Raw genomic sequence first — 20,635 nt, forward strand, 5'->3', positions numbered from 1 at the left:
GCGAACAGGCCACATAATGCGATAATCTATATATCCCATTATAATAACGAGTAGGGTATTTAGCTTTCGATCCAACCGGACCTTATACATCCCATTCTAAATATTCGATTGGCATTATGTCTTAATATAAACAAAAAAGCAACAAAAAGTGGTATAAACAAAAACAATTTAAACCAAGAAAATTCATATCTTTACCTAGAGATTTATTGTGATCCAAGCTCACCTAAATTGTGAAAAAGTGTGAATAAATATACTAATAATTGGGATTATTATGCACTTTAAACAAGGGTTCAGTACAGAAAATTATTTAAAAGACACCCACACATAACATGTCATGCATACAGAAATAAACCTTCTATAGTGTTTTTGCAAAGGACTTTTACCATATAAATACCTTTTTATGCAACTAACAACTGTACACTAATGGTATAATGGTATAACCAATTGGTTTTGGAGACATCCTTCCAATATTTGTACAGTTAACGGTGCAAAAATGTTTTGAAATACAATTGAGGCAACAGGATTATTTCTTTAAAGCAATTTGCAAACCCTTTTTTATTGGTTGAAATAACCTTCCACTGAAAAACTATTCAGAACCCAATGTCAAGCTGTAAAAATGTTGTAATCTTTTAACACGTTCAATTTGTCAAATTGTCATAATATATATGTCTTTTAATATATTGAAGAAGAGCAGCAAATGAGCAATGTTGAGTGTCTTTACAGACAAAAATGACTCATAATTATAAGTGATGGTTTATGTCTTATGATTTATCAGAGAATAACTCTAGAAAAGCCTGAGGTGACAATAATGAAAAATGAAGCATTATATTACCAACACGACAACACCTCCATACAGTCAATGGCCAATGAAAATAATTACACCTTTATACATAGAGAACAGGTGTAAAAATGATTTGATGACCTAGATGGGCATGTTTCTTCATTGGATTAGATTACACAGCACAGCACAGAGAGATTTGCCCAATGGTTGCAGGTTGTAACATTAGTTGCAGACAGGTGACTGTCTAAACAGTTTGAACTAATGTTCCATCTTGATAAAAGAGTGACTTACAAAGAGATCACTTCTTACTGGTATAGACTTAAATATAGTGTTTACACATATAGTGCTTTATTCAGCATCTCATATCTGTCAACTTTGATCCAATATATCAAAAGTCAATACAGCGGCCTTTACGTTCCCAATCTCCATATCGAGTTGGCTCTGGTCCTCTAGGTCCGCCTCTCTCTCCGGTTGTCGGATTAACATCATCAGGAAAAGCTTCTAGAGGTTCCTTCTCTCCATCCCGGTGCCTCTCAGAAGTCCCATCATGTTTCCCTAAAGGAGTAAATGGTTTCTTCAGTGGTGTTTTGCTGCTACTGCTGTCGTTTGAGGATTGTGAGTAGAATTTCTGTAGCAGACTTGGATTGCCAGGGATCGTGAGAGAAGGAGTTCTTTGGAACTGACCCATGTTGACTGCATCTGTAAAGACAAATTATCATTAAAGGAACACGTTGCCTTGGATCGGTCGAGTTGGTCTTTGAAAAACGTTTGTAACCGTTTTTTATAAAATGCATATGGGTAGAAAGATGTTGTAAAAGTAGAATACAATGATCCACACAAACATGCCTCGAAATTGCGTGGTTTTCCTTTTACCTCGTCGACTAACACGTCGGCCATTTATGGGGGTCAAAATTTTGACTCCCATAAATGGCCGACGGTGATAGTTCGCACAGTAGAAGGAAAACCACGCAATTTCGAGGCAAACTTGTGTGGATCATTGTATGCTACTTTTAAAACATCTTTTCAACCATATGCATTATATAAAAAACGGTTAAAAACGCTTTTGTTTTGACCAACTCGTCCGATCCAAGGCAACGTGTTCCTTTAATTAAAAGTAATATTTTAAGATTTTGATAAAATAATATTATTAAAATTGTTATGAATATATGCATGTCATGTGCTGAAAACAATAATAACAAATAAAGTGGGAAAAAACATCCAGACATATAATGTGGTGGCATACCTGGCCATTTTGTACTCTCTTGCAACGTTTGCGCCGACTTAGCAAACTGTTTGCCTTTTTGCAGTTAAAATAAAAAATCAGAGAAAGTTTCCGTATGGTGCCACTAATTTTTTATTCAATATGAAATAAATAGTATCTAATTTACCTCAATTATGAGATAATCAAAATTTATTCAGATATCCCTTTTTGTAAAATGAGTAAAAAAAGTGGTGGCGCCGTACGGAAAGTTATCCAGCAAAAGAACAGAGACCACTGTGTGGTGTGTGTGACTTTCATGAAGGAATCCTTACGCACGATTGACATCCAATGCAACATTCACAATGCAGTTGGATCCATGCAGATAACGCATATGAATCACGCACCACACTACACGATTTTTTGTGGCGTTACTAGCCCCACCCTTGGCCACACAAGTGGGGCTATGGCGTTACGTGGTAAACCATTTTGATTAATGATTGAAACAACTTTTTATTGATTTAGCAGAGTCTGCTTTCTCGAACGAACGATGTGTTTTCTAGCTTATAAATGTAAATATTGTAAATATATAAAACTTACGATTGACATTTCCACAAATGATCATGGGCTGACTCAAACTACTTTTTATGAGCTTAAAGTTGACAAATCTACGATAGACTATGGGCGCCGCCATCTTGTTATGAAACTTTCATTGCATCATGGGTAAAATGTAAATCTATTTTCATGACATTTTTCAAATTTGTAAATTTATTTAAATTTCATTTAAATAAATTATAAACACCTTTTTACAAGTAAAATATATAACAGAGTAGTTTCTCAATACTAAAACTATTTTTTAAGGAGATAAAATAATTTAATTTTAATTTTTGTTTTCGCACAATGCCTGTTCATTAAAAAAGATGACTAAAATTGGCGGGTGGATTGAAGTAAGTATGAACTTGAAGAAGATCGGGAAACGAGTGATCGTCGGCAAAAATGATCGGTACAGTGATGAAGTAAAACCGGAATACCGATCGACTGGCCAGTTTAGCTGCTTTCTCTAGTTGACAAACAATCAGTGCGAATCTAGTGTAAAGTGGCGATGCAAATGTTACCTCGGCGCCTCTCGAATAGTAAGTGTATTAAGGAATAAACGGAAAAGTTTCCGTATGGCGCCACCACTTTTTCATTTGATATGAAATAATATAGGAACTTATTTACCTGATTGATATATCGTAGGAGGTCCTGTTTTCGAGGTGTCCCTAATATCGTGGCAAATCTTTTACCTCTCTGTGCGCGATGTAAACAATCCCTAGATAAAAATTGTGTGGTTTTATTGGCCAAGCAAAGAGTCTCCTCTTCTTTGACCAAAACTTAGAAACACGTAATGCTCCACTGGTCATTTGCACTTGTAAATGCAAAAAAGTTGGTATTTTAGGCATTTCTACAAGGTACAAAAATATGTCATAATGTTGAGGCCATAAAAAAATATTTGCCCACCGAAAAAGTTTCATCAAACGCTATTTCAATTCACAATTCATGATGATCAAAATCATGTGACTGAATGTTTTGCTGAGCATTCTTAAAGAAAAATACAGAGGCTTAAAGAAGCCATGTGCCTTATATCATTTTCTAATATTTTTTGAGATTTTTATTTTGTAACCCTCATATCAATACTATTATTTATATTAAAATTTAAACATCAGCTTATTGATTCAATTATCACTGTTTATTAATACGCTTTATTATAAATATTAAGAAAAAAAGTAGAAAAAAAATAAATAGAAATCAGATTTTGAAGCTTAATTATTCACACTTTTTATTTTTGTTTTATTTTTTTAAATTTTTTGCAAGTTACCATGGTAATTTTAAAAATTTAATACAAAAATATTTTGAATAAAATGAAGGCAACTGCTGGCTATACAGTCATACACAGAGTCTCAAAGAACACTTGTAGTCACTGCAGATGTTTCTTCCATGTATGGCTTCACCGGGAAACCATACTTTCTTGTTTGCCGTGAAAATAGGAAAAACTCAAAACAAATGGGGCCAGTTGAAGTCATCCAAGATTGGTGTGTGGTGTGAACATTTCAATGTCCATCAAGTTTTAATTATGTTTGCATACTTCGTATTAACAAATGAAGATAATTAGGGCATCGGTTGATATATTGCATCATTATTTTTTTCCCAATTCAAAGAAAAAGGCATAATAGCGTGATAACTGGTAAGCAGAGGATATCCCTTTTTCTAAAAATGAGTGAAAAAGTGGTGGCGCCATGCGGAAAGTTATCCGAATAAACCATGACCCCATGATGATCATGGAATGGATGTGGGGCAATAAAAAACTAGTTTTCATAAATCATAGAATATCTGTTCAGAATTGATCCAGGATTATTGCTCTTTGAATGATTATTTATAATCAAAAATTATATTCATCTGAGTTTTTCTGACACTGCAGTCGACACAGGTGTGAAGTGTCTTTAGTCATTTTTTTGCCGGCTCAACAATACAGATACAGATACACAACACAAGTCTTGTTTTGACAGTCATAATTTGCCATGATTTGACATGTCCGTATATTATATACTATAATAAATATATGTGCATATTTGTTTGCCTCTACTAATTCTATCATGAATTAATAAAAAAAATCTTCTTGAAAAGGCTACTTCTTGAAAAGCTGCCAATGATGAATTGACTGATGACTGAGTCAGACTCGGAGTCAGCTCAGAGAGAGACTAGACAGTGAATTTATTTGAAACTTTCTTGAAGTTGAACATGTTGTCGTTGAAAGAAACTGGTAAATAAAACAGATACGGCATTGTCACATTCAGATGATAATACCGTAATTTAATTATAATGGGCCAGGCAGTAATAATTGTAGAACCTGGGAACCTAGTTTCAAATAAAAAAGGCTTAGCCATGTTATTGTTTTGATTTTTACCTGATCTTAGAGGATATCACTAAAAAATCACTCCTTTGTTGATTAAAGTCACCTGGAAATAGAATTTTTTTTCTTTCAAACATAAGAGTATATGCTTACGAACAATAAAACAATTTTTTTAGTAATTGTTTGTCACGATTTATATGTTTAAAAAATATATAAAGTTGTTTGGGGGCTGACTCCGCCTACCCCTTTTGTGACGTCAATCGAGGCAGACTTTGCCTGCAATGCGTATAGTAAACATATAGTAAACGTATAGTAAACACACGTCCAAAGTACATGTACGTCCAGGTCGTTAGTTGGTACATTTCAAAAAGTGTTTTTCTGCATTCAGCAGCAATACACCTGGTCGGCATTGCCGGAAAAAAAAAAAAACGTACAAACTCACGATTTGGTACGTACATTTACTTTGCAATTGTGTTTACTCTACGCATTACAGGCAAAGTCTGCCTCGATTGACGTCACGAACAGCGCCCTCTCGGGTCGGGGTCTACTCTTAAATTTGTAAATAACATCAGAACTGATTTTTTAAAACCTTAGCTAACTGTTTATTCACATTCCACTCATCAAAACACATATATTAGTGACAAAAGCTTTATTTTGAAAAAATACCACTTCCAAGTGACTTTAAGAATTAACGCTTCTTTTTTATAATATATATTTACTTACATTTTGTTATTCACAGAGTCAACTAAAAAGTCACAACACATTATCTGACCTAACGGATCTTGTCTTGAATTGAAGTAGTAAGAAAGATGAGTAAGAAAAAGAGTCGCAGTCATGCGTCAGTCAGCAACATCCCAGACGTATTGGAGTCTAGGGAGATCTTCTTCACCAATGTATTGCTTCTTGGATTTGAACCTCAAGAAGCTGAGAGGCGACATAAAATTCCATTCAACAGGTTTGTAAACATTTCAAGAAACTCTTTTGAAAGTTGAGTCATGGATTTTCATCAAAAATCATTATCTTCAGCAAAAATCATGATCTTCTTGAAGCAAGTATTCTTTAGTTTTAAATAATAAATCGCAAATTAGAAGAAAGTAAAAAAAGAGACACATTGTCTCTTACATCTGTATGTTTATGATTTATATTTTTATTTTTTGAAAGTGTTTGTAGTCGGATGGTAAACATTTATTATCTGTGAACCATTTTTAAAGTTTACCTTTTTCGGAGACAGGCCAAGATGAAATAATAATAACTCTCACTCATTTCTCTTTCAAAGAGTTAAATATAAACTGTGCCTCATTATTTTCAAGATCTTACAAGGTGATGCCCCAGCATATTTAAGTGACCTTGTGCAGATATACACCCCAAGACATTGTGGCTTACGGTCTACAAAACACAAACTCCTCCAGGAAAAAACAACTAAACACGTATGGGGGGAGAGAAGTTTTCAGAGCGCAGCACCAAAGCTTTGGAACTCCCTCCCGGACACTGTGAAACTCTCCAAATCACTCAACACATTCAAGAACAGTTTAAAAACTCATTTTCATAGAGAAGCTTTTTGTTAAGTTTATTTTCTTATATTTGTTGTTTGCTACTTTCATTGCTTGTTGTTCTTTTGTAGAGTAGCGCCATGAGCGCCGCGGCGGATACTGGCGCTTTATTAAGTGTCCATTATTATTATTACTATTATTATTATTATTTCACTTTTCAGAGATATGTTTGCTCTTCCAAACAAGAAAGCATTTGAAGTTGTCATGCATTTCTTGTTTGATCGACTAAATCCAGCCATGGCTCATGAAAAATTCAGGTCAGTATCAAAAACAGAAATCAATCAAATAAATCATCCAATGTGTCGGACAAAAAACCTAACACAATTTTATTTACTTTCTTACTAACACTTGATCAGAAAGCTGATCGTATCCAAACTTAAGTGACACTCAAAACTTGTTTGTGTGTGTTGTCATCATACATTTAAATTTTCTTATAAAGAAAGACAAGTTCTCCAAAGAACATAAACACTACCCAGCTAGTAAACCTACAAAATGCACATGGTAGTAAACCTACATATCTATTGAGATGGTGTTTTATTCATTCATCCATTTGATAATTTCTTCTTGTTTTTCGTAATGCGTCTTCTGGATTGCAGAGATTGTTGGCCGATCTTTGATAAGAAACAGGAACAGGCATTCAGAAAAGCTGTAAGCAATCAACTCTCTGAGATTTCTGCTGTAAGTATAAAATAAATAATTTTTGGTTGAACACTAAAAAAATTACTCAAATGCACTGAAGTGAGGTTTAAACCTGTGACCCCAGCAAAGCCAGGGATCACACCCAAGTTTGTGATACAACCTGTGAAGCAGAGGGATCAGCTGAAGGCACTTTGACTGGCACGCCCAAACAAGACAAAATAAGGAGACCACCAACATTAGGGCTAGATGGCTCAGTTGAGAGAGAGCTAACTCAGCCCGGATGTTGCAGGTTCAAACCCCATTCTCAGAAATGTTTCTTAGTTTCAACCCCAAAGTAACATGAGAACTTTTCAATGTTAAGGCGTGATGATCAGGTTTGTTCAAATTGGAATGTAATTTGATTATTTTCTTTGTATTGTTTGCATCTTTAGGAGGATCCAGTAGCCAATCTACCCCGCATCGTACCATCCTTGTTCATGTCTCCGGGTGGTGATAGGTTCTACTTCCTCCTGTTACATTTCTCTCAGTATGTCCTTTATAAAGTCATCAGACAGGAAAACAGTAAGAACATAATTTATGCTCAAGTATTTCGGGTTTTGTTTCAGTAAACATGTAAATTGTTAGCTCATGAAATGCCATTGGGCATTTTTGCTTTATTTGGTTAGTGAGATTGCTGCTAAGATAGCCTGGCTTTGCCTGCTAAGCTAGTAGGGCTGCGCCTGCTAAGCAAGGTAGGCTTTGCCTGCTGTATCTTATCACGGTTTTACAGTTTTAAAATTTGAAATACTGTTGGATTGGATTAGTCTTAGTATGAGATGTGCTTCTTGTTGAAACTACACGGGGTCAGTTAAAACACATAAATTAAACTTGGTTAGATAGAGTACCAGTTGAAACAAGTACCATAGAGTAAACAGAAGGCTTTAACAAATAAACATGCAGAACTCTACGAGTGACAATCAGTACTACAAGGGTCAAGTGAGAAAAAAATAAACTGATTTCTTTCACAGGCAAGAGAGAGCGAGACATGCTACAAAGACCTAAGTTACTACCGTCAGTCTCTCATCTAGGGCATATCATGCTCAAGACGACCCAATCAGCTACTGTTAGACATAGAAAGAGATTCCTTGAGAGAGCTCAACTCATGGTACTACTGCATAGAGAGTGGAAACAATATGCAAAGTAAGATCTAGGTTATACGCAAAGGAGACAATTCTTCAGTCCAGATAAGCTAATAATAATAACGTAATTTATTGAGCACTCTTACACTGGGTACCACAGCGCTTTACAAGAAAACTATACAATAAGCAAATAAATAAAGGCACTAATAATGGGAAAGACAATGGGAGACTTTTTGAAAGCTCTGCCACTAGAGGGCAGCAGACCTACCAGGTAAGGGTGCACAACTCCTATAGCAAACAATGGTAAATGCCAAAAATTCAAAAATACTCAAAAAATATTTAGAAGTCTCTCAACCTCTTGAAATTAAATCAGATACATTGTCATACAACTTAACTTCAGATTTCTTCTCAAGTTTTGGTAGGTCAGCATTTTGGAATTTTTGCTAATTACCCTAGAAGAAACACTCCCCAAAACTCATGCACACCGCTTGTTATCCTTGGGGAACTCGTGTCCAGTACGTCCTGTTCCAGAACAGTTTGGTTTATGCTGGCAATGTGTTATGAAAAACAAAACACAGTTTGGCTAAATCTAAAATACAAAATCAAAAACACGCAAAACACAAGGTATTTGCTGTCAGTGACCGCCGTCACTCATGCTTTTCCTATTCCTAAGTTGTTGACATTACCTGGTGAAGAGCGCCCTCTCTTGGTGATTGGCAGATAGTCTAAAGTTTCCCATTATCAACCATTGAACGGGAAAGTTTGGAAAACTTCAAGTGACTATGCCAAACTAATTTGATGGGGGAGACAGTTCCAAAGGCTCAGGGCATGTGCATAAAATGCACAATCCCCAGCAGCAGAGTGCACCTCTGAAAACATGCCGAGAGTGTACTGTCTACATAAAGTATTTGTTGGGGGGAGGGGTCATTTTTTAGTGGTGGGGTGGGGCTTTTATTTATTAGCAATAGATGTTTAGTTGGGCAGAAGAATCATAAAGGCAGTGGACACTATTGGTAAATACTCAAAATAATTATTAGCATAAAACATTTCTTGGTGACGAGTAATGGGGAGAGGCTGATGGTATAAAACATTGTGAGAAACAGCTCCCTCTGAAGTGCCATAGTTTTCGAGAAAGAAGTAATTTTCCACGAATTTGATTTCGAGACCTCAGATTTAGAACTTGAGGTCTCGAAATCAACCATCTAAACGCACACAACTTCATGTGACAAGTGTGTTTTCTTCTTTCATTATTATCTCGCAACTTCAATGACCGATTGAGCTCAAATTTTCACTGGTTAGTTATTTTATGCATATATTGAGATACATTAAGTGAGAAGACTGGTCTTTGACTGTTACCAATAGTGTCCACTGTCTTTAACTTATATTGAAGATAATTTTAAGATGATTGAGTAACCTTGATGTTATTACAGTGAGCTTGTGAAGGAGCACAGACAGTTATCTAAACAGCTACGTGATATTGAACATGAGTTACGAGATTGCCAAGCTGCGTCTTACGATCAAGCCAAGGCTAGGGGTAGTCCAGTTACTATGAGACGTAGATCAGGTGGGATGACGACGGGAGAACAAGATATGCATGCTGTCAAACGGACTCAGAAGATTCAAAAGGTAAGATTGGTCCCCATCATCAGAATGAGATATTGCTTAGCATCACAATCACAAAGCTGAACGGCCACTTCAAGGTGAGGGCTAGACTGAACTGGTTTGGGCTATTGGCCCTTGAAATCAACTGATAACAGGGACACGCTCCCGCCTACTCCTTGGGCTGCCCCAATAGTCCGTAAGGATGGAAGCATGGGTATCATCCACTAGGAGCCTGGCTGGTACAGCAAAATGCTCTAACTTCCCAACATTGATTAGTATTTTGTAAAATTTGTATCTGTGATTGTACCTAGGTGTAGCTAATTTAAGATTTAACTTTGTATGGAATTAACCAAATATTTCTCCAAATCCTATGATAGCTAAGAGAGCTTTGGAAGACGGTGGATTCATTCTATGTCACCCAGTCAGCAGAGAGAGATGTAGTGACCTCAGTCTTACAAGAGGTTGAAAATAAATACCGTCTTGACGCAGGAGAGATTAATGTCCAAGTCCCAGAGATGTTGCTTCGAGAATGCCAACAAGAACTCCAGAGGGTAAGAGTAAATGTTTCATTCTCAACAAATTGTCAAATCTGCCTTTTTCTATTTTGATGAGATACTCCAAGGAGAAAGTTTCCATATCTGTTTAGTTTCAATTGGTTGTCAATGAAACAATCGATAAAAACATTTTTCTTGATGCAGGATTTCACAGGAACAGAACACAATAATAAATACTACAATAACAACATTAGGCATGAAGCAAAGACTTGTCATGGCTTGCCCTTACGAATAACAAACAACTTATTCTTGATCCTAATTATGAACTTCAAAGACAAAGCAGACGAGAGTTACAGAGAAAAATGAAGGTAACTTTATTCCATGTTGGTTTTTTTCTTTCCAGCGTAATGTTGGGAATACTTACGAAGGCGGTCAACTTAATCTAGTCACGCTGATCCAGCTCTGGAACCTCTCACTTCATCTCTACTTGGAGAAAATCCATCAAGGTGGGTTCTGGTTAAGACTGGAGGGCTGAATTGAGTTAAGTTTACTGTAAAAAGAGTGAATACATTACACATCAAAACAAATAATAATGGAACTAGAATGTATGTATGCTCTTTAGCAAACCTATGTACATGCATCAGCCAATAGTGCAATCTTCATCAGTTGAACGAGAGGATGTCTTCAGCCGACGCCTTCTCGGGGAAAAATCTTCATCTACACCTTGAACCGTTAACATAAAGAACTGATTTTCAAAATGTACTATTTACTTATCTTTTGTCCTCAGCACCAATGCCAAGATTTGAGGAGTATTCTTCTGAGTTAGTAACTCAAGTTCACACTCATCATGCACACCTTGCCAATACACAGGCTGTTAGGTAAACCACTTTCTTTTACTAAAAGCCGTGATAAGTTACTCTATCACCTAGCTATATGAATATTTATATATTTTTTCTCCACTGTAAAATGCTTGGACTTCTTTTGCAATATTGCAACAACATATAGGAGCAACGTGGTTTTTGGCTTAGCTTGTTACTTGCACATGAATCATAGGTTTAGTATTTTAGTTAAAACTACAATGAGCAGTACAGTGAGTCAGTAAGTGTGTAATGTTTGTTAAAACTGCAACCAAGCCCTATTTCATGGTCGCTACTTGCCCTTGCATTCTTTGCTTTGCCCTACCACAGCCCCATAGGCTTATATGCTTTACAGGTCCATCTAAATGCAGTATTCTTTGGTACAGTCACATGAAATGGTGGCATGGTTGGCTTGTAAGTAAAGCGCAAGCCTCTCACCAAGGTGACCCCCGGTTCGATACCCAGCCAGGGCCATATGTGAGTTGAGTTGTGCGTTGGTTCTCTGCTGTGCCACGAGGGTTTTTCTCCCTCAGGGAAAAATCAAACACTTTCGATCTTGGCTGTGCTCGGTGGTCATAATGGGTTGATTGTGGCTGGCAGCCAAAGGCGCCCTTGCATGCCTGCTTCTCGAATACGTTGTAGCCGTGTCTTTCGCAATTCAGCTCTTAGCTGCGATTAAGGATGATTAGCCCCCTTAAATTATTATTATTTAATATTATGAAATGTACTCTGATTGTTAAAATTTCTTTGATCTACGTTTTACACATAGTCTGAGTGAGACACTGAATCTGCACAACCATTCACTTTAAGCTGAACTGTGTAAACTTCCTTGAGAATTGATAACTATGTATCTTAGTGTGAGGCTCTTTGTCTAGTATCACCATACTCTCTCCTTCCCTGTCTTTGATACTTACAGATCCACATTAATCAATGAATTATTACCAGAGCTGAAGACATCAGTTAGTCAACTTCGTAAGAAAGTCAGCGAAGGGAAAACACCCAGCAGGAAAGATACACTCAAGTCTTTTCAGCTCAGTGTAAGTTACAAACAATTCAATTCCCCTAATCTAATCCTTGCAAATTATGATTGGAAAAGAGTAAACAATTTTGGTTTGTATTAATTGGTTCACCCATACACCGATGTGTGTTAGCACTGTATACTCAGTACTTTCCAAGTCCTGTAAAAAAATATCACAGGTGGGATTGGAACCCACGACCCTTGCAATTCTAGAGCAGTGTCTTACCAACTAGACTACCGAGGTTGGTTTGTTGTTTATTCTTATTGTTGTTATTGAGTTATGAATTATACCCCCTCTCCCTACAAACTACTTGGAGTTCGATAATAAGACATGACATCACAGCAGAAAGATATTCTGTTTTCTTAGCATTCTTAGAATTCTTTGATTTGCCGCATAAAACTCATCGCATAAGACAATGACTTCAAACAAAACAAACTGTACACTAAGAGAGATTTTTCCTAACCGATTCTATCAGATTACCTGTTTGTCAATTCAAAGCCAGAATTTGAAACTTTGCATTGTGGAAGTATAACTAAGAGAGGTTTTGCAGTAACACCATGTGAATAACTCTTTTGAGTAGTGTTGGTTCTACTATTCAAAAGAGATTTTCACATGGTGTTACCGCAAACCTCTCTTCGCAACCCAAAGCTACTTGATATGTTCTTAATCTTTAGGTCTAGACTAACTGCCCCCTACTCCACCCGTCTCATTTGAACCTGCCGCTGTGAGGTCTCAAGATGAAACACCTTCAAGGCTACCTGCTGCAGGATCACTCAAGATAACCTGTTTGATAACCTGTTTGATAACCACTTGATATGTTCTTAGTCTTTAGGTCTAGACTTACTGCCCCCTACTCCACCCGTCTCATTTGAACCTGCTGCTGTGAGGTCTCAAGATGAAACACCTACAAGGCTACCTGCTGCAGAATCTCTCAAGATAAATACATCTACAGGTAGTTATTTTGTTTTTGTCCGAGTCCTTTGTTTTACTTATTTTGGTCAGCACAAATAACATTATCAGTTAAACAACAGTCATGTTTTAAGTATTGTAATACATACAATTTCAATTTTTAAAGCGCAAGTTTTGACGTAATACTATTGTTACTCTGGAATCTTTCACATGCTTTTTAAGAATAGCAGTTGTATTTATTCTGGTTGGGTTATCCTGTTAAAATTAAACCATAAATAACATTGAATTAAATTTGTGATTTTCCCACCAGATACTCCAGAGGCTGTGTCCATGTTAAGTGAAACCATCAATAAAGATGCGCTTAGACACGCTGGACTGATACAAGGAACACCAACAAGCATGCTTGGAGACCTAAGGAAACAGACCAATGGGTGAGACACGCCATGTAGCTATGCGTTTTTTTATCTAGTCCCCTACCATGTAAGGGCAGTTGATCAGCCAGTTAGTCAGGTCAGGTCAGGTCAGTCAGGTCAGGTTGGTCTGGTCGCATGGTCAGGTCAGTTGGCAATGTTGACAATGTCAGGTCACGTCAGTCAGGTCAGTCGGTCAGGTTATGTTAGTTGTTCAAAGCAGGTATAGGTCAGCGGAAATATCTACTTAAAGGCAGTGGCCACTATGGTAATTACTCAAAATAATTATTGCCTTAAAACCTTTCTTGGTGATGTGTAATGGGGAGTGGTTGATGGTATCAAACATTGTGTGAAACGGCTCCCTCTGAAGTGCCATAGTTTTCGAGAAAGAAGTAATTTTCCACGGATTTGATTTTGAGACCTCAGATTTAGAACTTGAGTTCTCGAAATCAACCATCTAAACGCACCAAACTTCGTGTGGCAATGGTGTTTTTTCTTTCATTATTATCTCGCAAGTTCGATGACCGATTGAGCTCAAATTTTCACAGGTTTGTTATTATTTTTATGCCTATGCTGAGATGTACCAACTGTGAAAGCTAGACTTTGACAATTACCAGTAGTGTCCACTGCCTTTAACAACTTTCTGCTTTCTGCGAGAACTTTAGTAATATGTTGTTCGTGTATCATTGTATTTTGGCTAGTAACCTTATACTGAATGTTTGTTATTACAGCCCATCCAAGCTACCCATCCCAATAGGAACAACATACCCAGAGACCACCCACCACCGCAAGAGAGTTAAATCAGCACCATCTAAAGTGGTACCCACATCAACCCATTCAGCACTACATACCCCATTCAGGCACCTAGGTACCCAAGCAACTAATGCCACCCAGATCAATGGTACTGCATCCCATAAGAAGGGTGTGAGAGTGGGTAAGATGGAGCGAGATGTGACCCAGGGGTACAAGACACAACCCAGGAAGGGGGCTGAGAGTAGAGTCAGTAGAGGAATGACGGATCATAGGAAAGAGGACTTGAAAGAGGAGAAACCATGGAGACGAAAGAAAACATCCAAAACAAAGGTTTGATGCCCTAATTGAAATATGTGGGAGTAATTCAATTCATTAGATCAGAAATTTGTTCAGTCAAATTAATTTGTACGGCCTGAGTGCTTAAAATGTTGTAATATTTTGGTAACTAGCACAAATTAAAAAAAATACTTTTTACAAAAAAGTTCCATTTTTAAGAACATAAACACAAATATGTCAGTTATTTAGGGTTACATTTTTGAAGAAATGTGCAGCCATTATGGAATTTTACAGGTTAGATGTGTGATATGCCTTTTGGAAACTTAAGAATTTGAATGAATTCTTTTAAAAAAAGTAATAGCTGTGACCCTAAAGTTGTACTGCATTTACTCTGCCTTGAAGCCAACAATTCTAACTGAGTTTATTATTGATCAACTCTTTGACTCATCAGATATCACGTCATGATGAAACATCCCAATCTCTATCATCACATACACCAGTAGCTTCTGCAATAAAGAGAGATGTCATGTCAAGCGCCTTGAGGTCTAAGACTACACCTAGAGCTCATCAATTACTCGTGGATCAGGTCAGAGGTCATCCATATTTTAGTTTTATTTTCAACTTTCAATCTTATAAGCAGAAAATCTCTCTTTTATTATTACACAGGGGATAAGGAGTTATAAGCTGGACAAGTTTGTTAATTATTCAAAATATACATTAACATTAAAACTGACTTAGTAACGAGCAACTAAGAGCTGTTGATAGTATAAAACATTGTGAGAAACAACTCCCTCTGAAGTAACATAGTTTTGGAGAAAGAGGTAATTTCTCACTAAAATATTTGAATCTAAAAATACTTCAAGCCTGTGAAGTCTTTCTCAGGCATCTGAAAGCACACAGACTTTTGCAACAAGGGTGTGTTTTCTTTGGTTATTTTCTTGCAACTTAGACGACCAATCAAGACCAAATTTTCACAGATTTGTTATTTTATGCATATGTTGAGATACACCAAGTCAGAATACTGGTCTTTGACAATTACTTAGCGTGTGACTGTCCACTGTCCATTGCCTTTAAGACAGATGGTCTTAAAGAATGGTTTTGTTCTTCATCCTTTTCTTCTTGCTTTGACAAATAGATTGCTGATGCAGTGACGGATGGAGGGAATATAACACCAGACTTCTTGGAAATGTTAAGGACTCAATCAAAAGAGAACACTCCTCTAGATTTGGCTCTTCAGGATCCTGTGGCAGGATTAGGTGAGTCAAGTTTCATATAGTAGACTATAACGGCTTGAAAAATCTCAAGCATGAGAGAAAGTATAGTTTGAGTACAGGTTTTGTTGAAGATGAATTTAATATTGTTAGAAAGAAATATGAAATGCAAGCTACAAACAAAAAATAGAGTATTTTTGTTTGTCATCGCCTGTTTATGGGGACATGAAAGGGCTAATATTATATATATATTTGTACTTCAGATCAAGAGGCTTTTATCAGCAAAGATAAGTTGGCGAGAACTCCTGTTTTAGATGAGAGTACACTTGGCACCCCAAGGTCATTGGATACCCCTCAAGACAGGCTCCCTAAAACACTCTTTGATTCAGACTCAAGCCCTGATGTCCCTACAAGCCAGAGGAGAGAACCTATGGGTGCTACAGATACACACGAGTCCCAAGAACGAAGCCTTGAGGGACACAGCGTACACATTGGTAATCTTCTTGACCTGGGGTCACCTGAGACCCAAGGAGAGACGTCGTTCCTGCCATCAAATCGTCTCCAGAACCATCTTCTTGATCTTGATATTGGAGTGTCACCAGCTCATGAATTTGATTCCCCGTTGCTTGTAAGGAGGCCAGAACTCTCTGAGGATCTTGAGCTAACCCTAGCTGAAGTATTCCAGACAAGGACACCTCAGTTATCAACACGAGCAAAGACGAGGATTGCGGCTCACAAGCAGAAGGAACCACTTCCAAGTTTCAAAGAGGACGATGACATGACTTCATCCACACATGGAACTCCACTAACACTTCACAGAGACACTGATATTATTGAAGGGCTAACCCCAAATTTAGATGTGATACGTCAAGATAGGATTAAGAGGCAGAAACAGACAAGAACTCAGCAACCACAGGCTCCGGATCCAACGCCCTCAGCTGAATTGAGTAGCAGTAAGGTTCGGCAAGTAAGTGGTGGCTCACAAAAGAGTGTAACTTTCTCTGATCATGTTGACCAGCAGAGCTTTAATATCAGTGACTTTAGCCCTGACCGGTCAAACGTTGATATGACGCCACCGAATGACCAGGAATCAGTTGATGACCCTTATGTCCAGGCAGGACAGCCAAGGCCGAGTGGCTACTCAATCCTTGGAATGGCCAACAATGGATCAATTGAAGAACACCGAAGCCCAGAGAAAGCTACCAACACATTCCTGAGTGAAGTTTATCTTGCACACTCCCCTCCCCCACAGGACAGACCCAGTGAAGGACTCTATGCAAGCCCTTTACAATCTGATCTTCTGTCAGATTCTGACCTAGGTCAGGATTATTCCATGAACCTCTCCAAGGCCATGGATGATCTCCTGGTTTCTATTTCTCCCGACATCACTCCTTCTAGGACCCCAAAGCTCAATGCGAGACACTCCTCAAACTGGATGCAACAGCAGAGAAACTCTGTGACTCCACACAGGGATAAGAATAGTTCCTTGGTCGAACCTTCTTTGAATCAGACAGATGATTTCATCAAGATGACATCTGGAACTTCACCGCTGCTACAGGAATTGTCCAATTTACATCTGTCTAGAGTGTCTGGTACCCAGTCCTCTTTCACATCAAATCGGTATACACCTGATACCTCAATGAACTTTGGTCTGCTAGGTGAGTATTTTTGTTGTTGATTTGTTTGAAGAGGGAATGATAATGTGCATACCCAAACTACGACTCCTCATCAATTCCTAAAATCAGTCTTTCTAAAGCCGATAGAGTACCATGTGAAACAGTGCATGTTACTAAAAAAAAGTTACTTTACAATTCCAACACTAGACTTTGTCAGTTCTGTAATTTAATTTGGAAATCTGTTTAGAAAGCTGTAGATATTTTGAACTGTAAGAGGCTCAGTTGTCCCCTTGATGTGCTTCTTAAAGCCATTGGACCCTTTCGGTACAGAAAAAAAAAAAAAGGTCACAGATTCACAAATAACTTACAGGGTTTACAGAAGGTAATGGTGAAAGACTTCTCTTGAAATATTATTCCATGAAATGCTTTACTTTTTGAGAAAACAGTAAAACAATATCAATTCTCGTTAACGAGAATTACGGATTTATTTTAAACACATGTCATGACACGGCGAAACGCGCGGATACAAGGGTGGGTTTTCCCGTTATTTTCTCCCGACTCCGATGACCGATTGAGCCCAAATTTTCACTGGTTTGTTATTTGATATAGAAGTTGTGATACACGAAGTGTGGGCCTTGGACAATACTGTTTACCGAAAGGGTCCAATGGCTTTAAGCATTAATAGCAATCATGAGACAGTTTGATCGATTTAAAAAATGTTTTCTTTCTTGTCTCAAATACAGATGAAGATGATTCTATTTTGCTTCCAACCTCGCCAGCTCTTGGTCAAGGAATCCTAGTAGATATTGATTCTCCTTCAATGTAGCTACGACAGGAGGGGTCAATCAATCAATCACATCACATCTATATTGGAGCTGCCTCCAACCTCAACAGCTCTAAGTCAGGGGAATCCTAGTAGACATTGGTTCTCCTTCAATGTTGCTACGACTGGAGGGGTCGATTAATCCCATCTATTGGAGCTTTATTCAACCAATCTCATTCTGGTAAAGATGTTGATCTGGCAATTGCTCATTCTCATTCGGATTCACCTTTGACCTCTGTTGGTGTCACACTTGATTACATTGTTATAGTTACACCACTCCCTAGTGAATCAATTCAACTTTGGGAGTTTGATAACATTTGATTGTCTATATCATGTGATACCACTCTATAGAGATGTCATCATTTCTTGGGAGCTAAGGAGATAGTCATCATTTGGCATTTGTATTGGCGTCTTGTGTAGATGTTTCAAGACATATCAACTGTTTTATAATTGCACATACACTAAATATACAAAAGCATGTAAGTAGCTGCAGTTAATAACAATTAATTCTATGCAACTTTGACACCAAAAAGTTACACGAGTCGGTATGTTTGAAGCAAGTTATTTCGACTTGACTTTATTCATATCAGTATTTCAATTGAAAGCGTTTTATGTGATCACCTTCACACTTATTTTAATTTGTCAATATTTTATTAGATTTGTGGTGAGTTTGTGTATGCATGCAATGCATTGTTTTAATAATAAGTGCCTTATGACAAATCTACACAGAGTTAATATGCGACTATAGAATATGAGAGTGCAAATCTGTACATATTTTTTTGTAAAATAACGTACATGAACACATAATCCGTTTGGTGCTTGTGAGTTTGTTAGTGAGCTTGAGTTCATTTAGTTTTTAAGCAGGCATTTAATTTCAATACTGCTCTTTTTTTCTATGTAGTCACAAAAAATGCCCAAACTTGGTAATGAATTTGGATATTTAGTTGCATCAGCTGCAGTAATATAAGCAATTTATTTATCCTCAGCAAAATAGTTATGTAAACGCTCGGACCAAAATAATTTCACAAAGCTACTTAGCAGTAAATTATTGCTTTACACTTTAATTTCAGCAAAGTAAGGCTATAGGTAAGATCTGTTAAGTTTATCAAACGTAATGCCTAACAGTTGTATGTGCGACAAAGTAGATTTTAGCAGCTCCATGAGCCATTGTTTTGTTGATATGGTGGACGCAATTCTATGACCTTACGAGGTTTTTCTTATACACACATAAACCAAACAGCGCACCTGTAGTGTCCATCATATCTCAAAAAGGTTACTGATTTAGTGTTGAATCGTAGAGGAAAGACTTCTCCCCCATGGTTAAATACAACTGCTGAAAAAGTGCAGCTAAAAATTAAATTGTATTGGATTGGAAGTGCAGGGTATTTTTGAATTACCATTTGTTAAAAAAAAACTTGTAGGTTCTCAAAAACAAAACAAACTTAGGAAAGAGACATCTTGTTTTCAGAGTTTCTGATAACTAGGAAATGTTTAATTATTTCAACAACTTTGAATGTGTCTAGCTGAAAACCACAGAATTATTCCATATTTTCTTTTCTCCAGAGTAGTAGATTAACTTTGTACTTCTCAGTCGAGTGTAAAATAATTTAATAAGTGTGGATTGATTTAATATAGTATGGCCAAACTGAAAACTGAATTTGAAATAAATGAATTTTTATGCTTGCATTAAGTTTGTAAATGATAACAGATGACTTTGTTTCAAATTGTTTCAAATTTCTATAATCCATTCTGGAATTAAGACGGTTTCCATGTTTGTTTTCTTGTCATTTAATAAAGTAACCATTGGGCAGTAATTGCCATGGTAACGGTGCTAAGCAACCATAATGAAGCAGTCCTCCCATTGGCTGAATTACATAAATCTCCTTCACAACAAGAGATGCAGGCACCAGTACCAAAGGTCAACCAGCAACCAGCCTCACATTTAGGTACACATTTACGATCCATGAAATACTTCTCATCCATCACGTACGATTTCTTGGTCTGTGAATCAAAACCGATAATTATTTAATTCCTCCCCCAAAAAGATCAATGTATTCCATCTCCAAAACAACTACAAGTTATGATTGTTCACAATCTCCTGTCGCACGTGTTAAAGACAGTGGACACTATTGGTAATTGTCAAAGACTAGTCTTCACAGTTGGTGTATCTCAACATATGCATAAAATAACAAACCTGTGAAAATTTGAGCTCAATCGGTCGTCGAATTTGCGAGATAATGAAAGAAAAAAAAACCCTTGTGTCATGATGTTGTGTGCTTTCTGATGCTTGATTTCGAGACCTCAAGTTTAGATCTCGAAATTTAACTTGAGGTCTCGAAATCAAATGCATGGAAAATTACTTTTTTGTCAAAAACTACGTCACTTCAGAGGGAGCTGTTTCTCAGAATGTTGGTTACTATCAACCTCTCCCCATTACTCGTAATAAAGAAAGGTTTTATGATGATAATTATTTTGAGTAATTACCAAAA

The 20,635-nt window shown here is 37.2% G+C and overlaps 2 protein-coding genes across 2 annotated transcripts; one reads left to right on the plus strand and one right to left on the minus strand.

The window, feature by feature from the left end:
• Positions 1 to 186: 186 nt before the first annotated feature.
• On the minus strand, positions 187 to 2,684 carry LOC139941717 (succinate dehydrogenase assembly factor 4, mitochondrial-like). The gene is made up of 2 exons (XM_071938329.1): positions 2,580 to 2,684; positions 187 to 1,480 (listed from the first exon to the last, which is right to left on the minus strand). The coding sequence occupies exons 1-2, from the start codon at positions 2,671 to 2,673 to the stop codon at positions 1,170 to 1,172; spliced, it is 405 nt and encodes a 134-aa protein (XP_071794430.1). The 5' UTR covers positions 2,674 to 2,684; the 3' UTR covers positions 187 to 1,169.
• Positions 2,685 to 2,909: 225 nt separating this feature from the next.
• LOC139941951 (uncharacterized) lies at positions 2,910 to 19,936 on the plus strand. Its single transcript, XM_071938598.1, has 18 exons — positions 2,910 to 3,112; positions 5,609 to 5,824; positions 6,581 to 6,676; positions 7,016 to 7,097; positions 7,490 to 7,619; positions 8,066 to 8,237; positions 9,607 to 9,802; positions 10,156 to 10,329; positions 10,676 to 10,778; positions 11,060 to 11,150; positions 12,046 to 12,166; positions 12,974 to 13,100; positions 13,368 to 13,488; positions 14,199 to 14,550; positions 14,948 to 15,082; positions 15,632 to 15,752; positions 15,971 to 17,365; positions 18,067 to 19,936. Exons 2-18 carry the CDS (start codon positions 5,679 to 5,681, stop codon positions 18,147 to 18,149), a joined length of 3,645 nt encoding a protein of 1,214 aa, XP_071794699.1. The 5' UTR covers positions 2,910 to 3,112; positions 5,609 to 5,678; the 3' UTR covers positions 18,150 to 19,936.
• Positions 19,937 to 20,635: the final 699 nt, after the last annotated feature.

The sequence above is a fragment of the Asterias amurensis genome, chromosome 9 (genome assembly GCF_032118995.1).
Source record: "Asterias amurensis chromosome 9, ASM3211899v1".
Classification (NCBI taxonomy): domain Eukaryota; kingdom Metazoa; phylum Echinodermata; class Asteroidea; order Forcipulatida; family Asteriidae; genus Asterias; species Asterias amurensis.